This window comes from Etheostoma spectabile, chromosome 16 (genome assembly GCF_008692095.1).
Source record: "Etheostoma spectabile isolate EspeVRDwgs_2016 chromosome 16, UIUC_Espe_1.0, whole genome shotgun sequence".
In the NCBI taxonomy this organism is placed as follows: Eukaryota; Metazoa; Chordata; class Actinopteri; order Perciformes; family Percidae; genus Etheostoma; species Etheostoma spectabile.
In genome coordinates, this window is record NC_045748.1 from 8,453,531 (window position 1) to 8,478,774 (window position 25,244).

Consider the following 25,244-nt stretch of genomic DNA (forward strand, 5'->3'; position numbering starts at 1 on the left):
ATGATTGATTAAAGATGCATGTTGCGGATTGATTTTTACCACCAGTATTGTCTGGAGCAAAGTTTTTACAGGTGGCTACCTTGTTGTAAGAAGCAACTCCACTGGGCAGGACACCTTTAAGAACCCAAATTGGGACCACCGGGAGAAGACAGGACCCTCTCTCAGTAGTGAGATTCATAACCCTTCTACTGCGTAGATTATTTCTACTGAACTGAAAACAAGCATAACCTCACCCTTTCACTATATTGATCAAAGACGGCACCTAAAACTGGAAAAAAAATCAGATATACAGTATATTGCGTGGTTCCGTTGAATCATTTTATAAGACTTGGCAACCCTTCATTGATAGAGTAGAAGCTAGGGAATAAACCTCCCCTTGGCTCTTATTGTAACTCTTAGCTTTGATAACTAAACGAGGTGTGGTGACAAAAAGTAAGTGGAGTAGCTCTGTACTCTGATTATTATTAAATCTGATTATCTTTTGTACTAGACCTGTTCAGGTCTGTATATGTAATTGTTTTTGTAAAACCATTTCTATAATATTTTATAGAAGTTGCATGCAACACGTTTTGCCTTAGAAACTACCAATAAAAAGACGTTTTATTGGTAGTTGGTAGAAGGAAAAAAAAGAAGCCCAACTGCAATTAATGGAAGAAGCATTATGATTCAAATGAATCATGATATTCATTTCCTGAGAGATCGTAATATGCTAAAGTTAGTGCAGACCTCGTCTTCCTCCTCCACACTGCAGTTGGGCCAACCAGCCGTACCTTCTTCTCTTTATCATGTTACCAGGGACAGTTTAAAGTCTGGGTAGTGGATTTTTAACTGTACAAACTTTGACTTCTGAAATCATTCTTTGCAGATTACTGCATTGCCCTCCGTGCCGCTTTTTGACATGTTTGTGACCTCAAACCTGTGAAGTCTGTTGGAGAGCTGGAGAACAAGAGCACTGATTGAAATGGAATTTAGTGGAAGTAAATTGATATTAAACCAGGGCAATCAGGTGGAATAAGTGGAACAGAAAACTGATTTATTTTGTTCATCAAAATAGGACGTTTTATTATCAGTGCTGAAATAAGTGTTCTGGCCATGATTAAAAATGAAAGGGAAACAAGGTGATGAAGTATTTCTGGTTTAAATTTAAGTGTAAAAAGAATAGACTTCCCAGTAGGTTAGAGAGGAGCTTTTTGTTATTTTTTTCAACATTCCAGAACTTCCTTGAGAACCATGACTCAGGTGTCAAGGATTAAGAAAATGTTTATTTTCCTGAGAATACCCTCAGGCTTAATTGTCCATTAAGAGGGAAATAATAGCAAAGTAATTGGACACAGCAGAGTGGGAAGTGTAATTTTTGCATTCAGACAAAATATCTTTTGTAAACAGGTGGCGGCTCTGCTTTGTCACACTCCTCTCCTGAACAAATGAGATAACGGCGACAAAACTAATGCGATTCATCGCTCAAGATTTCACCTTCAAGGGCCGCTACAAGCATCCAAATACTCACACGCTGTTCTCCAAAAGTAAGCAAAGAATGGAAAAGGACAGGTAAGTGTGTCTAAGTCAGCAAAAGAGAAAACATGCTGTATTCCGTGTTCGAAACAATGAAACAAATATCTAAATCCTTGAAAGTGTCAACATTAAAAGTAAAGGTCTTGCTTCCAAAAATGTTCTTCGATCAAATGAAACAAATATTAGCAGTAAAATATATCCAGCACGCATTGATTTAGTGATTTAGTCTTTTTTTCTTCTTTTTTTTTTACCTTACAGTAACCTTTGTTTTAATCGCATTTCAGTGAATATATTTTAATATGGAGGTAGGACCTGCTTCACATTAAAATATAGTCGGGGGTACTATCAGATGTAGCTGAAATTTCAGCAGAATTTATCAATCAGATGACTGATCAAAAGTCAAAAGTACTGATACTGAAGGATGGTCCCATCGGCACGCCTTAATAGCCAAAACGTTTGATTCCAGCTAAATGTTTCCATCCATGTTATATTATTGATGCATCAAACCCTGTAAGGCTTTTCTAAATTTCATTGTCACCACACTCGAACAGCATCAACAAAATCAGCAATTATTTTTGGATTGTCTCATGCTCAATTTGAAATGTAAATCTGCAAAAAAAAAACTCTTAGCAACAGATCTGTCTTTAGTCTTAATAAATGGGTTCATGTTTTTAGTACTCTCACACCCATTTTGTCCAGCATCTCTTCCATTGGAATTGCATTAGGAAGTTAGTAGACAGTTACAGCTACCAACACCATGTGATAATTGTGTTTAAGCAGACATAAAGAATTGTGAACTTACCCTTTTCAAATGTACACCAAAAATGTACCTATTTGTATGTGCTTGGTTACTTTTCACATCGAATGTTAAAGTGACAATCTCGGAGATCGCGGTTTCATTCTCTTTAGGCGGAAAATATGGCGATAAGTGCTATTTGCAGATGTGTTATATGAATCTTATTTTCACTTCCAAGCAGAGAGCAGAAAAAAAAAACAGTATGCTGCTTTTTACACACAAGTGAGTTGAAGAATTTAAATAAAAATCTTCAGGATTATTACTTAAAATTTGGCAAGAAGCATGAGTTCAGTGTGTGTGTGTGTGTGTGCGTGTGCGTGTGTATGTGTGTGTGTGTGTGTGTGTGTGTGTGTATGTGTGTGTGTGTGTGTGTGTGTGTGTGTGTATGTGTGTGTGTGTGTGTGTGTGTGTGTGTAGTCAGGAGATGAGGTGACAGAAAGTTCAGAAGGTTATTGGGAAGTTCTACAGTCCAAACAGCTCCACACTGGCGTACACACACAGAGCTTGATCCCTGACTCACAAATCATCAACGATGAGCAGCAACTGAAGACGCCCGTCCCATCAGCATTCCACCTTTGCGTTTTACTCGGTTGCTGTAACTGTTGCTGCCTTGCTGGTCGTATTTATAGCTCTGTAACGTGGGACAGAAAGAGGAGTGGGAGAGGTGTCGAGCTGATTGCGTAATGCTGACGCTTGTTACCTCCAGCCGCTGCAGGTACCGGGTTTCCAACTCGTCATGCCTGCTGCTTTGCAATCTGCAGCCGCAGTGCCGGACTCAGAGCTAAAATCCCAACAGCCAAAGGTGATTATTTAATGGGCCCGCACACAGGTTGTAAACACTCCAAAAGATACATGTGAGGCCTCAGGCACAATCAGTGCACACTGTACATTTTCACTGGCCATGGCAGAAAATAACTCATCCCTGACACAGCCATATGTTATGAGAGATGTTCTTGGAAGGAGAAGATGAGAGATAGAACTGGAGCCAAAGTAAGTAAAATCTGCAGATAGATTTCCATCCAGCTTGAGGGAAACGGCTCGTTCGAGTAGCTGACAGAGGATATTTTCACAAGATATAATTAGCTGGGAGAAAACGGGTTTATTTTCATGTTCAAAAATCTCTCCCAAGAGGTGAGTTAGCGAAGTCTCATTATAACTGCATGGGCCTCCTTTATCTCTTTCTCCTTTTCAGCGGCAGAGGAAAGGACATGTTTGGCTTTTTAGATTTTTATAGAATATGACTTTGAACTCGGGAGACAGGTAAAGATGCAAACCACCAATAAAGAAATAAACCCAGTGACATCTTAAGATGAGTGAAGAGCCTCCAAAGCAGCATTCCATGCTCTTGTTAAAAGTGAGGGAGGGGAGGTGTTGATGTGGAAAAGCAGGGTCAGAATAGTTCAGACACTGGTTTTGATTTCCAACAGCTACTCAAGATATCATCATAATGTGTTAATTCAGCTGGATGCAAGAAGCGGTTTTGTTTTTAAGATCCACGGTCAAATATATAAATATAATTAGACCGGTAGGTCCGTGTAAGTTTTTTTTTTTTTTTTTATCTGTACCGTTGAAAGAATAAACAGAAATACCATGCTTTTTTCTATTTTCTGTTTTAAACATGACCAAAAACAAACAAAATAGATGGCTAATAGATTAGTTTTTTTATTTAGACAACAAATATACAAATACATGCACAAATGTTTTTCTTTACATTCATTATTTGCATTCATTCTCGTAATGGTCAAATGGCAAAACAAAGTATCAAAATGTAAAATATTCACTCATATTGGAGCAAGGTATTGCTTTTAATTCATAGCTCACAGTACTCCGAGCTAGTTTTAATATCAAACGGTGGATTTCTCAGGGCCGATTTACTCTTTGGTTCTTTCAGCTGAGAGCAGAGCTGTTTAAACCAAAGAGACTGACATAGTTGAAATGTCACAGCACCAGGTAGCTGATTCAGCTTCACAATCACACTATTTCCAAATCTTTGTACCCTCTTTCTGCTGTGTATGAAGTGTGGGACGCTGACATTAGGTGTCTGGTAATGTTTATCTATTCTTTGATCAAATAGTTCCTGAATTCCTTTCAATTTTAGACTATTTGAAGGCTTCTTTTGTGTAGACAATATTTAACATTTGAGAGCTTTGGCTTGTTTTAGTCTGTAGAAAAACAAAGTAAGGTATCAGAAAGAATTGTTTTGGTGATGGCTGACTGCTGCTTGACACCATGACGTGAAGGTCTCTCTACGCCCGGTTCTTACACCACCTAGCTAATGGGGAAATGCAAGTTTTGTAAGCATACTATCCTACTACTTTTACTACTACTTACTTTTGTTGTGACGTCATACACTATGACTTTTTGACGTACTTTATGGCATATGTTACTATGACTTTTTTACTTTTAAATGATACACTATACTATGACATTTTTATGGCATACTATGCTGACCTTTTTACTCTTCTATGACGATTACTATGATTCATAATATACCATGACTTATGAAAATGTTTTCTGTTTTTTGACATACTTTTACTTTTTATGATATTTCTTAAGGCATACTATGATTATTTTCAACACACTATTCTATGACGTTTTTCAACATACTAAACTATGATTTTTTAATCGCTTTTTTTCCGACACACTATACTATGACTTTATCGCTTTTTTGACATACTATACTATGACTTTTTTATCACTTTTTTCCATACTATACTATGACTTTTTCATCATTTCTTTCGACATACTATGTAAATAAAATAAAAGAATTCAATGTTTTGTATCCCTGTAAAATAAATAAAAATTACAGAACTGTGCAGACTATTCGTCATGCTATACTATGACTTTTTATGACATTTTTATAAATTTTTTGCACATACTGTACGTTTTTATCACTTTGTATGAAAAACTATAACGTCACTTTTTTTGACATAGTATAGTATGACTTTTTATCAATATTTTTGGACATACTATACAATGACTTTTTTTAATCACTTTTTCAACATACTAAACAGACTTTTTTTTTTCTCATACTACACTATGACTTTTTTATCACTTTTTTCCAACATACTATGTCATGACTTTTTGTCTTTTTTTAAACATATTATACTGTGACTTTTTCATCAACATTTTTAGCACTTTATTCAACATATTATACTGCGACTTTTTGGCATACTATACTATGACTTTTTTCACTATTTTCAACATATACTGTAACTTTTTTATCACTTTTTACGAAATCCTATAATATGACGTTTTTTGACAGTATACTATGACTTTTTGGCCACTATTTTCATCGTGTTATACAATCAACCCATTGCATTTCTAGCTTCGCAAATAGCTCAGTGTGTTAAGAAACCTGGTGAGCTGTCTGAAGGTTGTGGACTCAAAACCTGGAGAGGAATGTTGAATTTTAAGGTCTTAACCCAAAATGAGTTAGCTCATTATGCCAAGAGAACAGCTCTGAGTGGAATTACGTTGGTGGCATAGGTTGGTCTAGACACATAAGGTACCCGCATTGGGTTCAACGCCTCCTTGCTACCAGTGCAAAATGAAGTCAATACAGGCACATGATCACAGAAACAATCAATAAAACATTTATTTTATAGAGATAAAAAACAATGAATTTTTTTTCATTTTATTTATTGCCATTTTTATGGATTGAAACAATATATTTATGTGCATTTTATGGCATGTACAGACTATTCGTCATGCTATACTATGAATTATTACGACTTTTTTCAAGCTACTGTACTATGACATTTTGATCACTTTTTTCAACATATTGTACTGTAACGTTTTTATCACTTTTTCTGAAAACCTACAATTCGACTTTTTTCGATATAGTACACCATGACTTTTTTTATCACTTTTTGTCGACATGCCATACCATGATTTTTTTTATCACTATTTCAACATTCTAGACTATGACTTTTTTTCACTATTTTCAACATATTACACTGTAACGTTTTTATCACTTTTTTGTGAAAACCTATAATTTTACTTTTTTCGACATACTATACTGTAACTTTTTATCACTTTTTTCGGCATACTATACAATAACTTTTTTTAAAATACTTTTTCAACATTCTAAACCGTGACTTTTTTCCTCATACTAGAATATGACTTTTTTCACTATTTTCAACATATTATACTGTAACTTTTTTATAACTTTTTTTGACATACTATACTATGACTTTTTGTCAACATACTATAATGTTACTTTTTATCACTTTTTCAACATTCTAAACTGTGACTTTTTTCCTCATAGTAGAATATGATTTTTTTCACTATTTTCAACATATACTGCAACTTTTTTATCACTTTTTTCGAAATACTGTAATATGACTTTTTCGACATACTATACTATGACTCTTTTTTATCACTTTTTTACGAAATACTATACTACGACTTTTTATTACTTTTTTCAACATACTATAATATGACTTTATATCACTTTTTTCGACATACTATAACTATGACTTTTTATCACTTTTTTAGACATACTATACCATGATTTTTTATTACTTTTTTTGACATACTATACTATGACTTTTATCACTTTTTTAGACATACTATGACTTTTTATCACTTTTTTCGAATACTACTAATTATGACTTTTTTGACATACTATACTATGACCTTTTTTATCACTTTTTTACGAAATACTATACTACGACTTTTTATACTTTTTTCAACATACTATATGACTTTTATCACTTTTTTCGACATACTAAATATGACTTTTTATCACTTTTTTAGACATACTATACCATGATTTTTTATTACTTTTTTTGACATACTATACTATGACTTTTTATCACTTTTTTGACATACTATACTATGACTTTTTATCACTTTTTTAGACATACTATGACTTTTTATCACTTTTTCAACATTCTAAACCGTGACTTTTTTCCTCATACTAGAATATGACTTTTTTCACTATTTTCAACATATTATACTGTAACGTTTTTATTATTTTTTCGACATACTATACTATGACTTTTTTTTATCACTTTTTGTCGACATATTATAATATTACTTTTTCATCACTTTTTGTAAACATGCCATACTATGACTTTTTTATCACTTTTTTCAACATACTATACTATGACTTTTTCATCACTATTCTCAGCATGTTATACAATCGATCCCCCCTCTGTAACCAGTTTTTCATTGTCTAGCTCCGGTATTGTTGGACAATGAGTACAATGTAAACCCATTGCATTTCAAGCTTTGCAAATACTTTCCAGATACCTGGTGAGCTGTCTGAAGGTTGTGGACTCAAAACCTGGAGAGGAATGTTGAATGTTAAGGTCTCAACCCAAAATGAGTTAGCTCATTATGCCAAGAGAACAGCTCTGAGTGGAATTACGTTGGTGGCATAGGTTGGTCTAGACACATACGGTACCCGCATTGGGTTCAAGGCCTCCTTGCTACCAGTGCAAAATGAAGTCAATACAGGCACATAATCACAGAAATAAAACATTTATTTTACAGAGATACAAAAGATAGAATCTTTTTAAATTTTATTTATTGCCATTTTTAAGGATGGAAACAACATATTTATGTTCATTTTATGGCATGTACAGACTATTTGTCATGCTATACTATGAATTATTACGACTTTTTTCAACCTACTATACTATGACATTTTGATCACTTTTTTCAACATATTATACTGTAATGTTTTTATCACTTTTTTTTATGAAAACCTACATGACTTTCTTTGACGTACTACACTATGACTTTTTATCACTTTTTTTGACATACTATGACTTTTTTTAATCACTTTTTCAACATTCTAAACTGTGACTTTTTTCCTCATACTAGACTATGACTTTTTTTTTACTATTTTCCACATATACTGGAACTTTATCACTTTTTTCGAAATACTATAATATGACTTTTTTATCACTTTTTGTCGACTTGGTATACTATGACTTTTCATGACTTTTTTCCACTTACTATACTATGACATTTTGATCACTTTTTCAACATATTATATTTTTTTCACTTTTTTATGAAAACCTACATGACTTTTTATCACTCTTTTCAACATACCATACTTACTTTTTTATCACTCTTTCCACATACTATATTATGCCTTTCATCACTTTTATCGATCACTACTACGACTTTTTATCATAGTAGTGATGCTTTATGCTTAACTTCAGTTTGTCTACTTTAATGTCTGTTGAGCTTTGTGTGACTTTCCTTTAGCAAAAAAGAGGCAGACTCATTTTGTGTTGGTATCTTTATATTGAAATCCATGAAGTATACACAATGCATCCTACACTATGACATGTCCACATGTTGATAATGTTTTTGCGGTTGTATGATCAAGCTACGTTTTGGCATTTAATTAACCAAGCAGCAGTCTGATTGAGAAGCATGGAGCAAAATAAACACTAAAAACATAACATTGTTGTGGATTAAACTGTAGCACGGCAGCAGATTGGTAGGTACAAGTAGGCAACATTAGTCATAGTTACAGAGTAGAAAATCATAAACATAAACTCAAATCTTTTGTTATATACAAGCCAGTGCCTTTAGAGTAATGTTCCTTTGTTTCTTTCAACTTCAATTGGACATTTCCTCTGACATCACCAGTAGATTTCAGCCAATCACATTCCACCTTCATTTGGGGCTGGCAAAAGAAATATAGCTTTATCAGTTTATTTTTAGTCAGTCTGATCTGATCAGTAGAGTATGAATAGAAATTGGAATATTGTTGAGCCCCCTTTCTAGTCAGCTAAATATGAAAACACACACACAAGCAAGCCCTTTTTAACCCCCCTTTGGACCGATTTAGAGTGCATTTCAACTAGACATGCTGCTTTAACCTCAGACGACATCCCTCTGAAGGCTGACTGACGGTGAAACTCCTTCGATACTGATCCACACTTGCAGAGCGTCACTTCTGGCTGCTTAAAAGTGTGTGTGTGGTGTGTGTCTCTTTTCTGCCTCGATATTACAACAATGTTTGTATACACTCAGTGGCCACTTCAAAAATTCCACTCTCTCAGTACTGAGTAACATGATTTTTCCTCTTGATCACATTCAATTATTTGAGGCATGAATGAAACAAGGTGTGGACTTCGCTCCACGCTGGTTTGATAAAGTCAAAGTATTCCTGCAGATTTTTGGAAGCTGCGAGATAATTGTGCTGTGGTTATCCTGTTCCACCTCATCCCAGAGGTGCTTTGACCGAGTGCAGGGGGGGTTTTTAAAGATGTGTTTAAGTGCAGCAGCCATTGCAACCTGCTGTGTATGTGTGTGTGTGCTTTCCATTTTGACTTTACACTTCCCCTAAGTGATGTTTATAGTTTGTGACAAGTACTACGCTGGGGTATAACAGTGTTGTAACATACATACACATACTGTAAAATACATGCAGAGATTTGCATGGTTTGGATCCTTTTTTAGTGTCTTTGTGCTGGGACTTCTAAACCAAACAAACCTTAATCATGTTTTATTTCTGAAACTAGATGCGAGGAAAGTTATGCTGCTACTGTTGGTAGTCACAACAGCATTTGTGCATGTCTCCTTACTGTAAATTATATATTCATATCCACTAGTATCATTTTTTATCAACCTTCAGATCAAGGCTTTGTCAGCAAACTTTTCTTTCACATCATATACACGTTTAAACATTAAAGGAAACTAGACAACCAGGGAAAACCTTTTTTTCCCCTAACATGCATGCACACACTCATAACCTTAGTGCTTTTTTTCTTTCCCATGGACCTTCACGCGCTGTCTCACTCTCTTTTATACACACATTTTAGCATTATTACAGTCAATTATTTATGCATTCAAACACATTTTCATCAGTCTCACATATATGAACATACACCTCATAGTCAACACAAAAACAACATGCGTACGTGTACGTGTACGTGTACGTATCACACACACACACACACACCACACACACACCACACACACACACACACACACACACACACACACACACACACACACACCACACACACACACACACACACACACACCACACACACACACACACACACACACCACACACACACGTCTTTACATAAGCACATTTATGTACATACATAGAAAAAGAAATGTATTGTTAATCGTAAATTAGAAAAAGCTCAGTTTTGAAAAGGCTTCTATAAGCTCTCGTACCTTAATCTATTTTATTTTTTATTTTTTTTACACAAGGACTAGTTGGCCAGTAGTTTAGAGGGGAGCACGCACAACAGTTTGGAAGGACGGAGTGTTTTCTTCTCTACCCCGTCAGGTCAGATACAGGTCAGATGTCCTACCTTCCTTCTGCGGGTCTTTAATATCAGCAGTACAAAGACAGAAATAAATCAAGCATTTTTTTCTTTTCTTTTTTTACACTTTTCTTTCTGTGTTTGGAAGCACATTGTGTCTCTGGGGAAAGTGGTACCATTGTACTTCATCATGTTTTTCAACCCCTTCTCGTCAGCACATTTGGCTGTGGGGAGGAGAATACATGGATGGGGGTGATAAGAGTAGGAGCGTTGGGAACAGGAAAACATGAGGACATTCTTGATAAGAGGAACAAGTAACACAGTCTGTATTAATGATCATCCTGGGATTTAACGGTCAATGTTTAAGTTATGGCCCAGTTGGTTAAGTTAGGCGTCCAGAGGTTTTTAGGGAAGTGTGTTGCACTGAGCTCCAGACATGGTCTGGGTAAAACTGGAGGACGGGGTTATCAGGTTAGGTGGTCTCCTTGCCCTGGGACCCAGTGACGGTCTTGATAGAGCTGAGCGTTCGGTTGAACCAGGTCTTCTTGGCAGCCTGCACTTCGTTGAGGGCCAGACCCAGGTGGTGCTCCAAGTCCTGATTGAAGAGGAAAGAGAACTATCACTATGACAATCACAGAACAACAGGGGTCAAAAGAAGTCTGCCAATAAATAACAAATTAAATACATTTAAGCTCTTGTTCTTGTATGGTCCTCTGTGTACTTTTTAAAAGATTTCTAGTATTTTTTACCACTTTTTCTTTTCTTAATCAGCAAGTTTGATCCCAATTTGTCTCCCAATCTAAGAGATGCCGTAATCATAGATGTATACTCATCTTTCTTTTTTGACAAATTTTTGATAAACTCCATTCAGAGCTCCTTCATAAGCTTTCCTCGTAAATACTTCTTCTGGTCTGTTTTTTTTTTAAATTCACCACACTGATCTCTTTTTAAGAAAACAAATCTTGAAATTTTCTTGATTTCCCCAATTATTTCCACACGGCCCGTTAAATGACAGCAACTGTGGTTACACATATTATATTATATATATATATATATATAATATTTTTTTTTAATATTTTTACGTTTAAAGGTCCCCACTTCTTAAGATTGCTATTCTCTAATTAATAGATGTCATACTGATTTTGACCCATTACAGCAGGCAATCAATTCTTGGCCGCTGGAAGTGAGTCTGGTTCTGGCTGGGCCCAACAGTATTCCAAAAAACAACTATTTCCTCCAAACGGTCGGTAATTGCCGGTCTTTTAAGCCCCATCTGATATGGTTGGTGAATTTCACAACAACAAATCATTGTCCAAACTTCTGATTTGCCCAAAGGGTACTTCAGCTACTGAGACCCGTTACGCCGTGTCAGGAGACTACTACGGTAGCCCATAATGAATACGCAATTTACAAATTCTCGAACGCGCGGCCGCACTACACTTAACTTTGCATTCAATAGGGGCCACAAGATATCATCGCGGCCCAATTGGCCCGTCCGGAGTTTGAGACCCATAATTACAGCAATGTCACTAATCATTATAAACCTTAATAAAGTGGAGCTCACCAATATACTCCCATGTCTGTTAATAGCTAATTTTCTGCTGTGATTTGTGGAGCATCGGCTCCCGGGTACTTCTTTTCATGTGGTATCTAGGGCTGGACATCCTTCAAAATGTTTTGATTCGGTGCCAATTTCGATACCTTAGTTTCGATGCTGGTTCCTTAACAATACTTTTTTTTTACATATACCATGAAAACATATGATACCATACGTTTTAAAATCCATTTCAAAATCACCACAAATGCATTAAACACAAAACTTTTATTTTCCACCTTAATTGTGAATGAAAACAGTTTTGGTGACACTGCTCACTCAGAATAACACTGGATGTGATTTTGGATAGGAGTATACGCCCGTCAGATACTTAGGTTTGGTCTCACTCCAAACTGGACCAAAATTAACAAAAAAAAGAGAAACCTTTCTGCAAAAACATGAACATATTATAAATAAAAATGAAAATAAAAAAATGACATTACATTACATTTTAGTTAGTTAAATATAGCCTGACATTACAGGCTATATTGAACTGACTAAAATGCAAAGGAATATAAGACTTTTAAGTACAAACTTCATAAGGAAACAAACCTTTTACAATTAACTTGGTGACTGCCTTGTTGAACTACCATAATGGAGAACTAACTTAAGTGCAGAGGAAATTAAATTGCCTTTTTACTGAAAGGTGCTGTAGAAATAAAGTTGCCTTGCCTTACAACCTCAGCCTGTCAGTCAGTCATCAGGGAATAGAATCCACTGTTGTGCCTGCTTGTTTCACAGGAAGTGTAACGTTAACAGCACCGCGACTTCTTTGGGCTTGTCATTAATATCATATCGCTGTTTCAATACACTTGAAACCACTTTATCGGCATTGCCGTGACATCAACAAAACTGCAGAGCCGACGTTTTCTCTGTTCGCACCTTTGCACGTGTGTGTGTTGGACTTTCGTTCTTTGTTAATATGCAGAGAGGGACGATAAGCTTGCGATTACACGCTCTCAGGGACCAAAAGTTAAATAATTTTTTGATACTCATAGGATCGGAGTATTTTGTTTGGTACAATAAAAGTATCAACGTTTGGTGCCCAGTCCTATGTGGTTCTCATCAAGGGTTGATACAGTCATGAGAGTAGAAATATGACCTCCGCTTTAATTGCTGTGCAGATGACACACTCCTTTAACATTAAAGCAGGTTGCCCACGTTATAAAAACACAAAACAAAATATCCTCCAGATACATGACTGGACTAACTGGAAATTATCTAGACTCCCTTAATACAGCCAACCGTATTCTCCCAATTAAATTGACTTGGATATGTTCTTTATAAAAGTAGTGTTGAATGTGTCATTGCAACAAAGGCCAGTATAGCTTAATCACTGTGCTCAAGGTCTGTCTGTATAATGGCTTCTGCCTTAGCTAGACGAGTCGTGATGGGATCAGAACTAGTTTGATTACAGTTAACTTGCAACTCAATAGATCAGGCATAACTCACAAGCTCCTCCAAAATCAAGGGTAAATCATGTGACAGGGAAATCCCTCGTTATGTATGAACATTTCTGTGGCTTCAATCGTGTATGTTAACCTTGAATTTCACACTGTGTAGTTTCATTTTGGGCCAAAACTGTGTGTTACTGTACCTGGATTTTGCACTCAGCCTCCACCAGCTGCAGTTTGGTCTGGGCTAGTTCCAGCTCCATCTCTCTCAGCTGGTTCTTTAAACCCTCTTTCTCCTCATCTGTCTCCTCAGTCCCCCCAGCAGGTGCTGTGGTCACAGCGGCCCGCACACGACCTTCTTTGTTGAAAAGACTACTGCACTTCTCACAGCCTTCCACTTTGGACTAGAGAAGGATGAAAGAAGGTTAGGGGGGAAAAAAGGTAGTAACTTCTCTTTATAATATACAGTGGGTATGGAAAGTATTCAGACTCCTTTAACATTTTCCACCCTTTGTTTCATTGCTGCCATATTTACCAAAAATCAAAAAAGTTAATTTTATTTCTCATTAATATACACTCAACACCCTATCTTGACAGAAATTTTGAAAATGTATTAAAAAAGAAAAACTGAAATATCACATTGTCATAAGTATTCAGACCCTTTGCTGTGACACTCATATTTAATGGAAGCCTCTCCTCAGTGCAAGACATATGAAAGCCTGCATAGAGTTTGCCAAAAAAAAACAGGACTCCTAGACTATGAGAAGTAAGATTCTCTGGTCTGATGAGACCAAGATTAAACTTTTTGAAGTACAGAGATATCCTGGAAGAAAACCTCATCCAGAGTGCTCAGGACTTCAGACTGGGCCGAAGGTTCACCTTCCAACAAGACAATGATCCTAAGCACACGGCTAAATTGACAAAGGAGTGGATTCGGAACAACTCTGTGACCATTCTTGACTGGCCCAGCCAGAGCCCTGACCTAAACCCAATTGAGCATCTCTGGAGAGATATGAAAATGGCTGTCCACCAGCGTTCATCCATCCAACCTGACGGAACTGGAGAGGATCTGCAAGGAAGAATGGCAGAAGATCCTCAAATCCAGGTGTGAAAAACTTGTTGCATCATTCCCAAGAAGAAGACGGCAACAGTAGCTCAAAAGGGTGTGTGTACTCAACACAGAGCAAAGGGTCTGAATACTTATGACCATGTGATATTTTAGTTTTTCTTTTTTAAATATTTTTTCTGTATATTAAGTGAACTTTTTAGATTTTTGTTCCGTACCCACTGTAATAATCTTTATACTACTTGAGAAGAGTAAAAGAAACAGAGAAGAAAGGCAAAATAGGAACCATAAAAGAAACATTCCAGGTTAGCTAAAAATATAGGCCAGCAGCTGATGCTTACAAAAACTGACTACACTTGAAGCCAACCTCCAAGAGTAGGACTTTAGTTATGACTTTATGACAACTGTTTTATGGCATTTTATTGGCAAACTATGACATGATTTGTGTTTCTAAACTAAAAGGTGCCTCATCTATCTTTTTTGCAGAAATTATATTTTTTTAATTTGAGCAGAGACTGTGCTCTGCTTATTTACTGAACCATGGCAGCTCATTAGTGTAGTAGCCGTACAAGCCAACTATGCTTTCCTTCTTCTGTCAGGGCTGCACTCCATCATGCCCTTTTATCAATGAGCTCTTTTTGGGTGCCCTTGTGCTGTATGTGATGAGCTATTATTAGGCACAGGACATTTGTGCAAGCAGCAAGCAACAGAAAATCCATACAAAGACAAGCATACTGAGTGTGCTGCAGAACAACACTCTATTAAGGTACTTTTTGTTGTTCATTTTCAACTCATTTTACATTACATTAAAAGTCATTTAGCTGACACTTTTATTCAAAGAGACTTACAATTGCTATATACAGTTGTGTTCAGAATAATAGCAGTGTGTTTAAAAAAGCTTTTTAAAAAGTTTAAAAAACATTTACTGTATGAACTGAAAAATGTCTAAAGGGTTTGCGTTACTTTGAATCACTGCACTAATATTTATTTGCATAACCATTATTTCTGAGAACTGATTCACATCTGTGTTGCATGGAGTCGACCAACTTCTGGCACCTGTGAACAGGTACTCCAGCCCAGGACGACTGAACTACATTCCACAATTCCTCTGCAGTTTTGCCTCAGAAACAGAATTTCTGATGTCACACCACAAGTGTTCTATGGGATTGAGGTCCGGGGATTGGGCTGGCCACTCCATAACATCAATCTTGTTATTCTGGAACCAAGACTTTGCTCGCTTACTGGTGTGTTTTGGGTCATTGTCTTGTTGACAGGCATTTCCTCTTCAGCATTCAAGTATTTTGACGTATTGAAACTGATCCACAATCCCTGGTATGCAATAAATAGGCCCAAAGACACAGTATAAGAAACAATCCCAATATCATGATTTTTGCACCACCATGCTTTACTGTCTTCACAGTGTACTGTGGCTTGATTTCAGTGAATGGGGGTAGTCTGACAAAGTGTCTGTGGCCCCTAGACCCAAAAAATAACAATTTTGCTCTCATCAGTCCACAGAATGTTGCTCCATTTCTCCTTTGGCCAGTCAACCTATTCAGTACATATCTTTTTTCAGCAATGGGACTTTGCGGGGGCTTCTCGCTGATAGCTTTGCTTCACATTGCCTTCTTCTGTATGTAAAAGTACTCACAGGTAACTTTGAGACTTCTGTGATTTTCCTGGAGCTGATCATTGGTCGAGCCTTTACCATTTTGGCTATTCTTCGATCCATTCGAATGGTAGTTGACCATTTTTCCCACATCGTTCAGGCTTTGCATGCCATTTCAAGGCATTTGAAATCATTTTGGATGAGCAGCTTATCATTTTCTGCACTTTGCTGTTTTCCTCTGTCCAATCAACTTTTTATTCAAAGTCCAGTATTTCAGTGTGAAATGCACTATAACCAGCATGCAGATTTGCTTCTTTCCTTCCTTAAATATGGGCCGTACTTGACACCTGTTTCTTCACAGAATCGATCCCCTCACTAATTGAACACTGCTGCTGCTGAAATTATTTAAAACATACCCCTTTCAAGTACAGATTCAATTACACAGAATGAGCAGCATGCATGTCATGCAGTTGGGTCTGTAGGTTTTCTATGACTCTACAACACTTACTAGTAAATTATTTTTAATGTAGAAATGTCACTTCTACCAAAATAATGATTTATGAGGTTAGTGATGTTGGACTGGTATTATTTTATTATTTTGTATGTCAGAGGTCGCACGCCTCTGGAGCAACTGGGGGTTAAGTGTCATGCTCAGGGACATTGGTTGATGTATCGCCGTAGGAACCGAACCCAGGTGTCATATCCACTTCGCCATCACCACCCAGACACCACCACCACCCCTTTGGGGTGAAATTTTTGTGAGCTATGCAATACTGGAAGTGTTTGAAGGTTTAAAATACTCAGCCTCAGACTAATCAAAGACAATAATACAGCATCACAAATACATACATACAAATGATAGTTTTAGTATACCTGCTTCACTTGCTCTTCACTTGCTTAGTAGGTTGACTCCTTTGAGACCCCTTGATACATTAGCAGTAGTTTGCAGTAACAAGCAGCATTGTCCACAGCACTTCATTTAATTCTTGGCAACAACAGTTGACTATGTCTGTTGACATTTTCCCTCAAAATTAATATTTCATAACACTACTACACATTTGGATTAAATTGTCAACAGAGTTTAAAGCTGAATAGCAATTATACATAACATTTCTTGGCTCATCCCTGCAGAAGTGGATGAGAGCATTAATGAAGAAGCAGATTGCCAGAGCTGAAAATTGTTTCTGTAGTATGTCAGTATATTATTTAACATGCTTTAACATTTCTAATTATATATTATTCACATCAGTTTTACCCTTCTTCAGGAATAATTGTGATTGCTTAAAATTATATTGTATTTGCTGCAACATTATTGTTGAAAAAAAAAAGGACAAGAACAAACAAGATGATAGACATTTACCTCTAACCCCTCCCCCCCCACACACACACACCCACCCACAGAAGTTCTGCTACATCCTTTACAAGACTTGTCCTTGGTAAAATAAACCTTTTGTCTGTCCTTTTGTGAGTTTTTGGGCAGCCCTGACAGAGCTTTCTGCCAAAATGGCCATTCTCCCAGCTACAGTCCAAACAAACAGTTCACCAGCCAAGTCCCGAATGCGAGATGCCTGGCCCTGGCTCCTTGGCCCCCTTTGTCATTCTTCCCCCTAAAGCTTTGATCTCACTGCCAGGCAAGACAGTAAGATGGCAACATAATTCCCAACATATCTGCAAACTCCGGGAGTGAGAGCTCTAAACTGTTCTGGGCATTTCAGGCTCTGACGTTCTACACGGAGGTAAGAGCTGCATCTAGGGCTATGGAGTGTATTGACCATGCATCAACTCTACAATGAATTTCAAAGAATACAAAGAATTTCTGATACATGAAATACAAATGTAGAAGTTATATACACTGTAAATAAAGCGCTGTAAAATATGTGTTAAGCATTTTTATTCTAAGTCTAAACAACACACTTTCATTTTCCTAATTAGTAGGCTAACTGTAAAAGAAATCCACTGTACATTCATACATTTGTCCCTAACAGCACAGCTCTGCAATTATGCTCCACTTACAGTGAGGGAAAAAAGTATTCGATCCCCTGCTGATTTTATATGTTTGTCCACTGACAAATAAAGGATCAGTCTATAATTTTAATGGTAGATTTATTTGAACAGTGAGAGACAGAATGAAAACAAGAAAATCCAGAAAAACGCATGTCAAAAATGTTATAAATGGATTTGCATTGAAGGAAATAAGTATTTGACCCCATCTCAATCAGAAAGATTTCTGGCTCCTAGGTGTCTTTGATACAGGTAACGAGCTGAGATTAGGAGTACACTCTTAAAGGGAGTGCTCCTAATCTCAGTTTGTTACCTGTATAAAAGACACTTGTCCACAGAAGCAATCAATCATATTTCAAACTCTCCGCCATGGCCAAGACCAAAGAGCTCTCCAAGGATGTCAGGGACAAGATTGTAGACCTACACAAGTCTGGAATGGGCTACAAGACCATTGCTAAGCAGCTTGGTGAGAAGGTGACAACAGTTGGTGCGATTGTTTGCAAATGGAAGAAACACAAAAGAACTGTCAATTTCCCTCGGCCTGGGGCTCCATGGAAGATCTCACCTCGTGGAGTTGCAATGATCATGAGAACAGTGAGGAATCAGCCCAGAACTACACAGGAGGATCTTGTCAATGATCTCAAGGCAGCTGGGACCATAGTCACCAAGAAAACAATTGGTAACACACTACGCCGTGAAGGACTGAAATCCTGCAGCGCCTACAAGGTCCCGCTGCTCAAGAAAGCACATATACATGCCCATCTGAAGTTTGCCAATGAACATCTGAATGACTCAAAGAACAACTGGGTGAAAGTGTTGTGGTCAGATGAGACCAAAATGGAGCTCTTTGGCGTCAACTCAACTTGCCGAATTTGGAGAAGGAGGAATGCTGCCTATGACCCCAAGAACACCATCCCCACCGTCAAACAAGGAGGTGGAAACATTATGCTTTGGGGGTGTTTTTCTGCAAAGGGGACAGGGCAACTTCACTGCATCAAAGGGAAGAGGGACAGGGCCATGTACCGTCAAATCTTGGATTAGAACCTCCTTCCCTCAGCCAGGGCATTGAAAATAGGTTGTGGATGGGTATTCCAGCATAACAATGACCCAAAACACACGGCCAAGGCAACAAAGGAGTGGCTCAAGAAGAAGCACATTAAGGTTCTGGAGGGGCCGAGCCAGTCTCCAGACCTTAATCCCATAGAAAATCTGTGGAGGGAGCTGAAGGTTTGAGTTGCCAAACATCAGCCTCAAAACCTTAATGACTTGGAGAAGATCTGCAAAGAGGAGTGGGAAAAAATCCCTGCTGAGATGTGTGCAAACCTGGTGGCCAACTACAAGAAACGTCTGACCTCTGTGATTGCCAACAAGGGTTTTGCCACCAAGTACTAAGTTATGTTTTGCAGAGGGGTCAAATACATATTTCCCTCATTAAAATGCAAATCAATTCATAACATTTTTGACATGAGTTTTTCTGGATTTTGTTGTTGTTATCCTGTCTCTCACTGTTCAAATACTAATAATGTATACTTTATTAGTCCTGCTAGGGGAACACATGCTCAGTACCTATACATGCACTAATGGAGAGATGTCAGAGTGAGGGGGCTGCCAATGGAAAGGCGCCCCGAGCAGTTGGGGGTTTAGTGCCTTGCTCAAGAGCACCTTAGCAGTGCACACTAGCATCTCTCCAGCTACCAGTCCACCACTATAATTTGAACAAGTAAACCTCCGGTTCCCAACCCATCTCCCTACTGACTGAGCTACTGCCACCCCAAATAAATCTACCATTAAAATTATAGACATTTCTTTGTCAGTGGGCAAATCAACAGGGGATCAAATACTTTTTTTCCTCACTGTATAGTCCAGACTGGTAATCTACAGCAGTGTTTGAGTGCACACAGCGGTATTTCAAGGTGTGTGTTTGTGTGTAAAATGTACCCGTATTTTCTCCAGTTCTCCTCGGTTGGCTGTCTGTTGTTTCTCCAATCGTTCACTCAGCTGGGAGCAGATCTATACAGAGACAGTGTGTTCAGTTACAGAGCTTTCAGACTGCCATCAACGTGATCAACAATTCATCCAAACTCCAATTAATTTCTACTGAGCCACTCAATTTGACGCTCAGCGTGAAAGTACAGTACAGCTTTTGTATCTTGAGCTGCACCATGTTTGTTAGATGAAGATAAATCAATTAAAAACATAATACAGATACAGTAGCTTGTTTGCATTTTTGAGTCTGAGTATAATACTGTACATATATGTATATATTATCCACAGATTCTATTAATATGTATGAGTTTAGAACATTGGTTCAAGTAAGGTTGCAGGATGAAATAAAATGTGGAAAATATAAATTTCTATTACATTAATATATCAGCAAACCTATGTAATGAACGCATCAAACTCATTCACCCTCCTTTTCCTTTCACCCAAAACACACAAACGCACACACATGTTCTAGCTTGCCGACGAACAGAGATCGATGTGATATGAGTCATCCTAACGGGAACATCGGGTCATCCCACCTCTCTGTAGACAGACGATCTACCTCTCTATCTATTCTATTCCTGCTCTCGGCCTTTCTTTCTGGTTCCCTGTGGCACATACCGTATATGTCTTGTCATCCTCCTCCCTTAGAGATCAATGTATACATCTATCTGTGTATCTTTAACCAAGCAAATATCCATCTCTTTCCTCCTATAAGTCCTTTTTATCTTTTTCTCCTGTCATCCTTTCCTTCATTGGCTCTCAACTGCCATTACTAAACCCATCTCTCTCTCTTCCCTTCATCATTACTGGACACTTATCCCTCTTGATCATGCAGCTGCCCTCTTGCTCTTTTACTCTCCCTGCCTTCTTATTTTAGTGGTACTCATTTTTAGAGTACTCCCCTGGAATGCTGAAATTTACTTTGTGAAGCTTTACCTTGAGCCATTAGCCTTCTGTCATTAAGTGTTCTACCCCACATGGGAAGTAGGCTTTTTCCTTTCTTTAAATGTTTTCATAATTTGTAGAAGGGCTAAGAGGAATATGGGGAAGAGGACAATGTGGTCTGCAGTGTTTTAAAGTCTATGTGAGAGGGAGGTAGGGAGAAGTACATGTCAGTCTTCAGTCAGGAATCTTTATCACTGTACCATCTGTAAACTGTCAAGGATCATTTAGTTCATCTTAAATCAGGATGAACAGTTTTGTTTCCTTCATTCTGGTTATTGTTTTCTGACACTTTTACGTTTTGTGCTTATTTCTAGGCCTGATACCCATGGGCCACTTTTCATGTTGTTCATTTTCTATTTTTTTCCAACTAGAATTTCTTGTTTTTACTGTCAATAATGTATACAGTATATATGCTTACAATGGGCATACAGTATTGTAAGCACATGCTGCTGTATGTTAATTGATTTTTCACACTTCTGACATTATGTATAAAACTTTTAACTAGTAGCAGACAGTTAGGATGCAGTGCTCAATCAAAAAAAATGTATTTAAGTATCCAGTATCAGAATTTTTAAAACTGCAAAAATAAAAAAAATGTAATGCTAGGGCCTCAGACACACACACTGGCACATGTCGCTTTCCCCGGCAAAATACCCGAGAGGCCCGAGTGTACGTACGCAGACTCCGCTTCTACAACAGAGATTACAATACTCCACTCAACACTGCTTTTAGCTTCAACATTAACAGACGCTTCTCTGTCCTTGTGGGCTGGAGGGGCAATTAGCACATTAAGCTTTTTTGACTCTAATCCCACAAAAAGAAACTTGGCATTCACAGCCACTGAAAAAGGAAAATGCTATTTGAAGAATAATTTGAGTTTTCTGGGTTAGAAAACAATGCAGGCTATTTTGGGGCATTGTACAATATGTCAATCCCAGAGGATTGAATGCTGCTGTACTCCCTCTTCTCTCATCCAATGACTTCTTAATCCCTGACAGCTCAAAATCAGTGTTCAGATCTGCTATAAATATTTTTAGACTCAGGTAAAAATAATGTCTGTTTCTAAATTAGTCCTCTTGCTATTTGTGTCTGCCTCCACAGGCAGCGATATGAGCTGGATTGTTGCATAATGTCTGAATGTGCTGATGCTATTAGCACTTGATCTGGGTAGGTTTATATTTAAGCATTTAGTGACAGGATGAGATCAGAAAGGATGAAAATCTCCGTGGAGGAATTCAGAGAGACAAGAACTCAAAATATGCTTACAGGCTCAGTCATCAAAGGCTCTGGGTTCAGCTTAAGGACATGTCATACAATTAGAAGTTTCTTCAAGAACTAGAGGGATGAATGAAAACAGATTGCTCCCATGTTGTTTTTTTAATATTTATAGCTAGCCTTGCGAAAGCAATGGCTTGATCATAGTTTAGATCTAAAAAGAGGAGCCAAATAAGGAAAGATAAGTGGAGAAGAGATGCTCAACCAGTCTCGTCACTGTAGGTTGTTGATGTCTCTTGAGTATTATCTTAACGATAAAGACTGCTTGGCCTACTTAAAACATGAGGGATCGGAACAAGAGTTGTTTTGTGTACATTTTTTGAGATGTTAAGTGAAAAATGTTTACATCTATAGTCCTTTTTCATTTTTGTTGTCTTTGAGATTTAAATGAACTAATAACTTCAGGACATTACTTGCTGCTAAGCAGAGATCGCCAACTGCTGGCATCTTTTGCTCAAATTCTCTTCAGTCCTGTTAAACATTTTTAGTTTTTCATTTTGGGTTATTAAGTCTTCAATCGAGTAACCTTTTAAATATTAGTAAAAATCTTTAAATTGTTAACATGTGTGTAAGCTAAACTCTAACGTGGACCTACTGTACAGAATTACCGGCTGTTTGTATCTGATCATCAAGCTACTGCTAACTACTGTCTTGCCCTGTTTCTTATGCACTTGCATCTTTAATTAGCATAGCTCCACTTTGTTGTGTGGTTTCCAGATCAATAAGTAGCTTTCTGCTCATCTATTTCAAAGCTCCTCATGAAATTAAATCTAAGCAACAGATTAGAATAAATTCTCTGATATAAATAATTAAGTGTCCAGTTTCTATCCTGCAGCTGGAAAACAACAGCAGCTGTATTAAAGTCAGAGGTGTGACTTGTCAACACCTACTTTTGGCTCCCAGAAGGTTTTAGGATTGATTTAAAGATTTTATTGATTACCTTTAATCTCATGGCTCCTTGCTATATTTCAGACCTTTTAGCTCCATATGTGCACGTATTTAGACCTTCCAGAGTCTAGCATAAACTAAAGGAGGCAGAGTTTGTTTCATCAGAATCCCAAGACTCTTTATTGACAGGGACATACAGAAAGGCTGGCTGACTCATTGTCATCTTCTTTATTTATCTAGTATTATTTGATCAGTTTCATGTTATTGTTTTAAGGTCAATGCTTATACATTTTATTTACCTGTATAATTTGTAATGCATTGTTCTTTGAGAAGCACTCTTGTGTGCTCTTACAGTATTGACTAATGGTATTTTGATGGTATTGCATTACTGGAGAACATACGGTACTGTAGTTTATCGGCCAAGAATAAACACAAAAAGGTTTTAAGATAATATAGATTTAACAAAGGAAGTGCAATTCAGAATGCTGCGACTGTGAGGAACAACTCCATGTAAATATGTTCCTGTGTATATCATGCTCCCTTTTATTAAATATATATACTTTTCATCCTCTTCTTGGCTTAAATGTCTTAGTTTTGTATTTAGTTTAAGGTATATATGTATACTTATTAGAATGTATTAATATACATTGGTGTAATTGTATAAATTAATATTTGTATTTATATATTGGATTGACGTATGTATTGATCATCACGTTAAAGAGCCTTGGGAGATCTATCTAGGCTTGGGCTGGTGGGAGGTTAAGTGGAGTGTAAAAGGGGTTATGATGTTGACACAGTGTTCAAAAAACATTTCAAGGAAACTGGGGTGAGTTTGCCAGTTTATAGTTTCACTTCTCCTAAATGTACTTGTGAGAAAAGAGACACACTTAAGTAATAGGATTTTACAGCGAGGCTCAGAGTACTGTACTATAAGCAAACTCAAAGGAATCAACACTTTTGCTAGACTTCTGAATTTGAGTCTTTTTAAGTGATTTTGGTACTAAATCAATTCTAAAGCACACAATTCAGATTTACAGTACATACCTGCTTATATTCTCCAATAATGGAGCCGTTCTTCTTTATCTCCGATTCAGACTTATCAAGCTCTCGTCTGCACATCTCCTTCAGCTGTGAAAGCAAACAAACACAGATACTGACACCAAGGACGGGAGCCAAGCCAGAGACCCCAGAGACTGTGTGACTGCCATGGCATGTGAAGAAGACAAAGAAAGGGATTGGCAGACGTGAAGCCCAGGGCAAAGTCACACCCTCAACGTAACCTCTATGCAAGCACATAAATCATTCACAGCTAGACCTACACACTCAAGAAGACAGAACACATTTGGAGGACAGCACTGAACACACATGGGAACAGAGGGCAGTGGGTCTGTCCTTCACCTCAGAGGTATTCTTCATCATACTTAAGAAAATCAACATCAAAGATGAACTTACTTCCTTTGACAATGGATGGATGGATAGAGTTAGCCCTGAAAATGTTTGGAATATAGATTTTTCTACCAATCGTATGACATAGACGGAGGTCATACAATAATACATACAGACAGGGAGAAAATGGCATGGACAGATTAAATGATAAAATGGTTAGGAGCCAGACCTACTGTACGTTGAAAGGTGAATATAGTATACAGAGAGAGAGCCATATAAATGATTGTGTTTGGCCTTTGCAGTATGTTTAAAGGGGATTTAATGGTTTATGGTTTGACATAACAAGTAGTAGTATAGTCAGCACTGCTACCTCAGAAAAAGAGAAATTACAGCCTTTTTTCAGACAACAGTCTAATAAATTTAAGGTAGACATGCCATGAGTCTGCATGTTTTATTCCTACCAAAAAAAGGTGATTATATCAATTAACACACTATTATCCACAGAAAGAGACTGTATCAGTAAAATCAGCCATCCCAGTG

General features: G+C 37.4%; 1 protein-coding gene across 1 annotated transcript in view; it reads right to left on the minus strand.

Annotated features, from left to right (window-relative positions):
- Positions 1-10,499: 10,499 nt before the first annotated feature.
- Positions 10,500-25,244, minus strand: part of rabgap1 (RAB GTPase activating protein 1) — a 76,547-nt gene continuing 61,802 nt past the window's right edge. The window contains 4 exon segments of the mRNA XM_032539021.1: positions 10,500-11,155; positions 13,752-13,952; positions 20,163-20,234; positions 24,363-24,446. Of these exon segments, the coding sequence (XP_032394912.1) occupies positions 11,033-11,155; positions 13,752-13,952; positions 20,163-20,234; positions 24,363-24,446 (480 nt within the window). The 3' untranslated portion in view covers positions 10,500-11,032.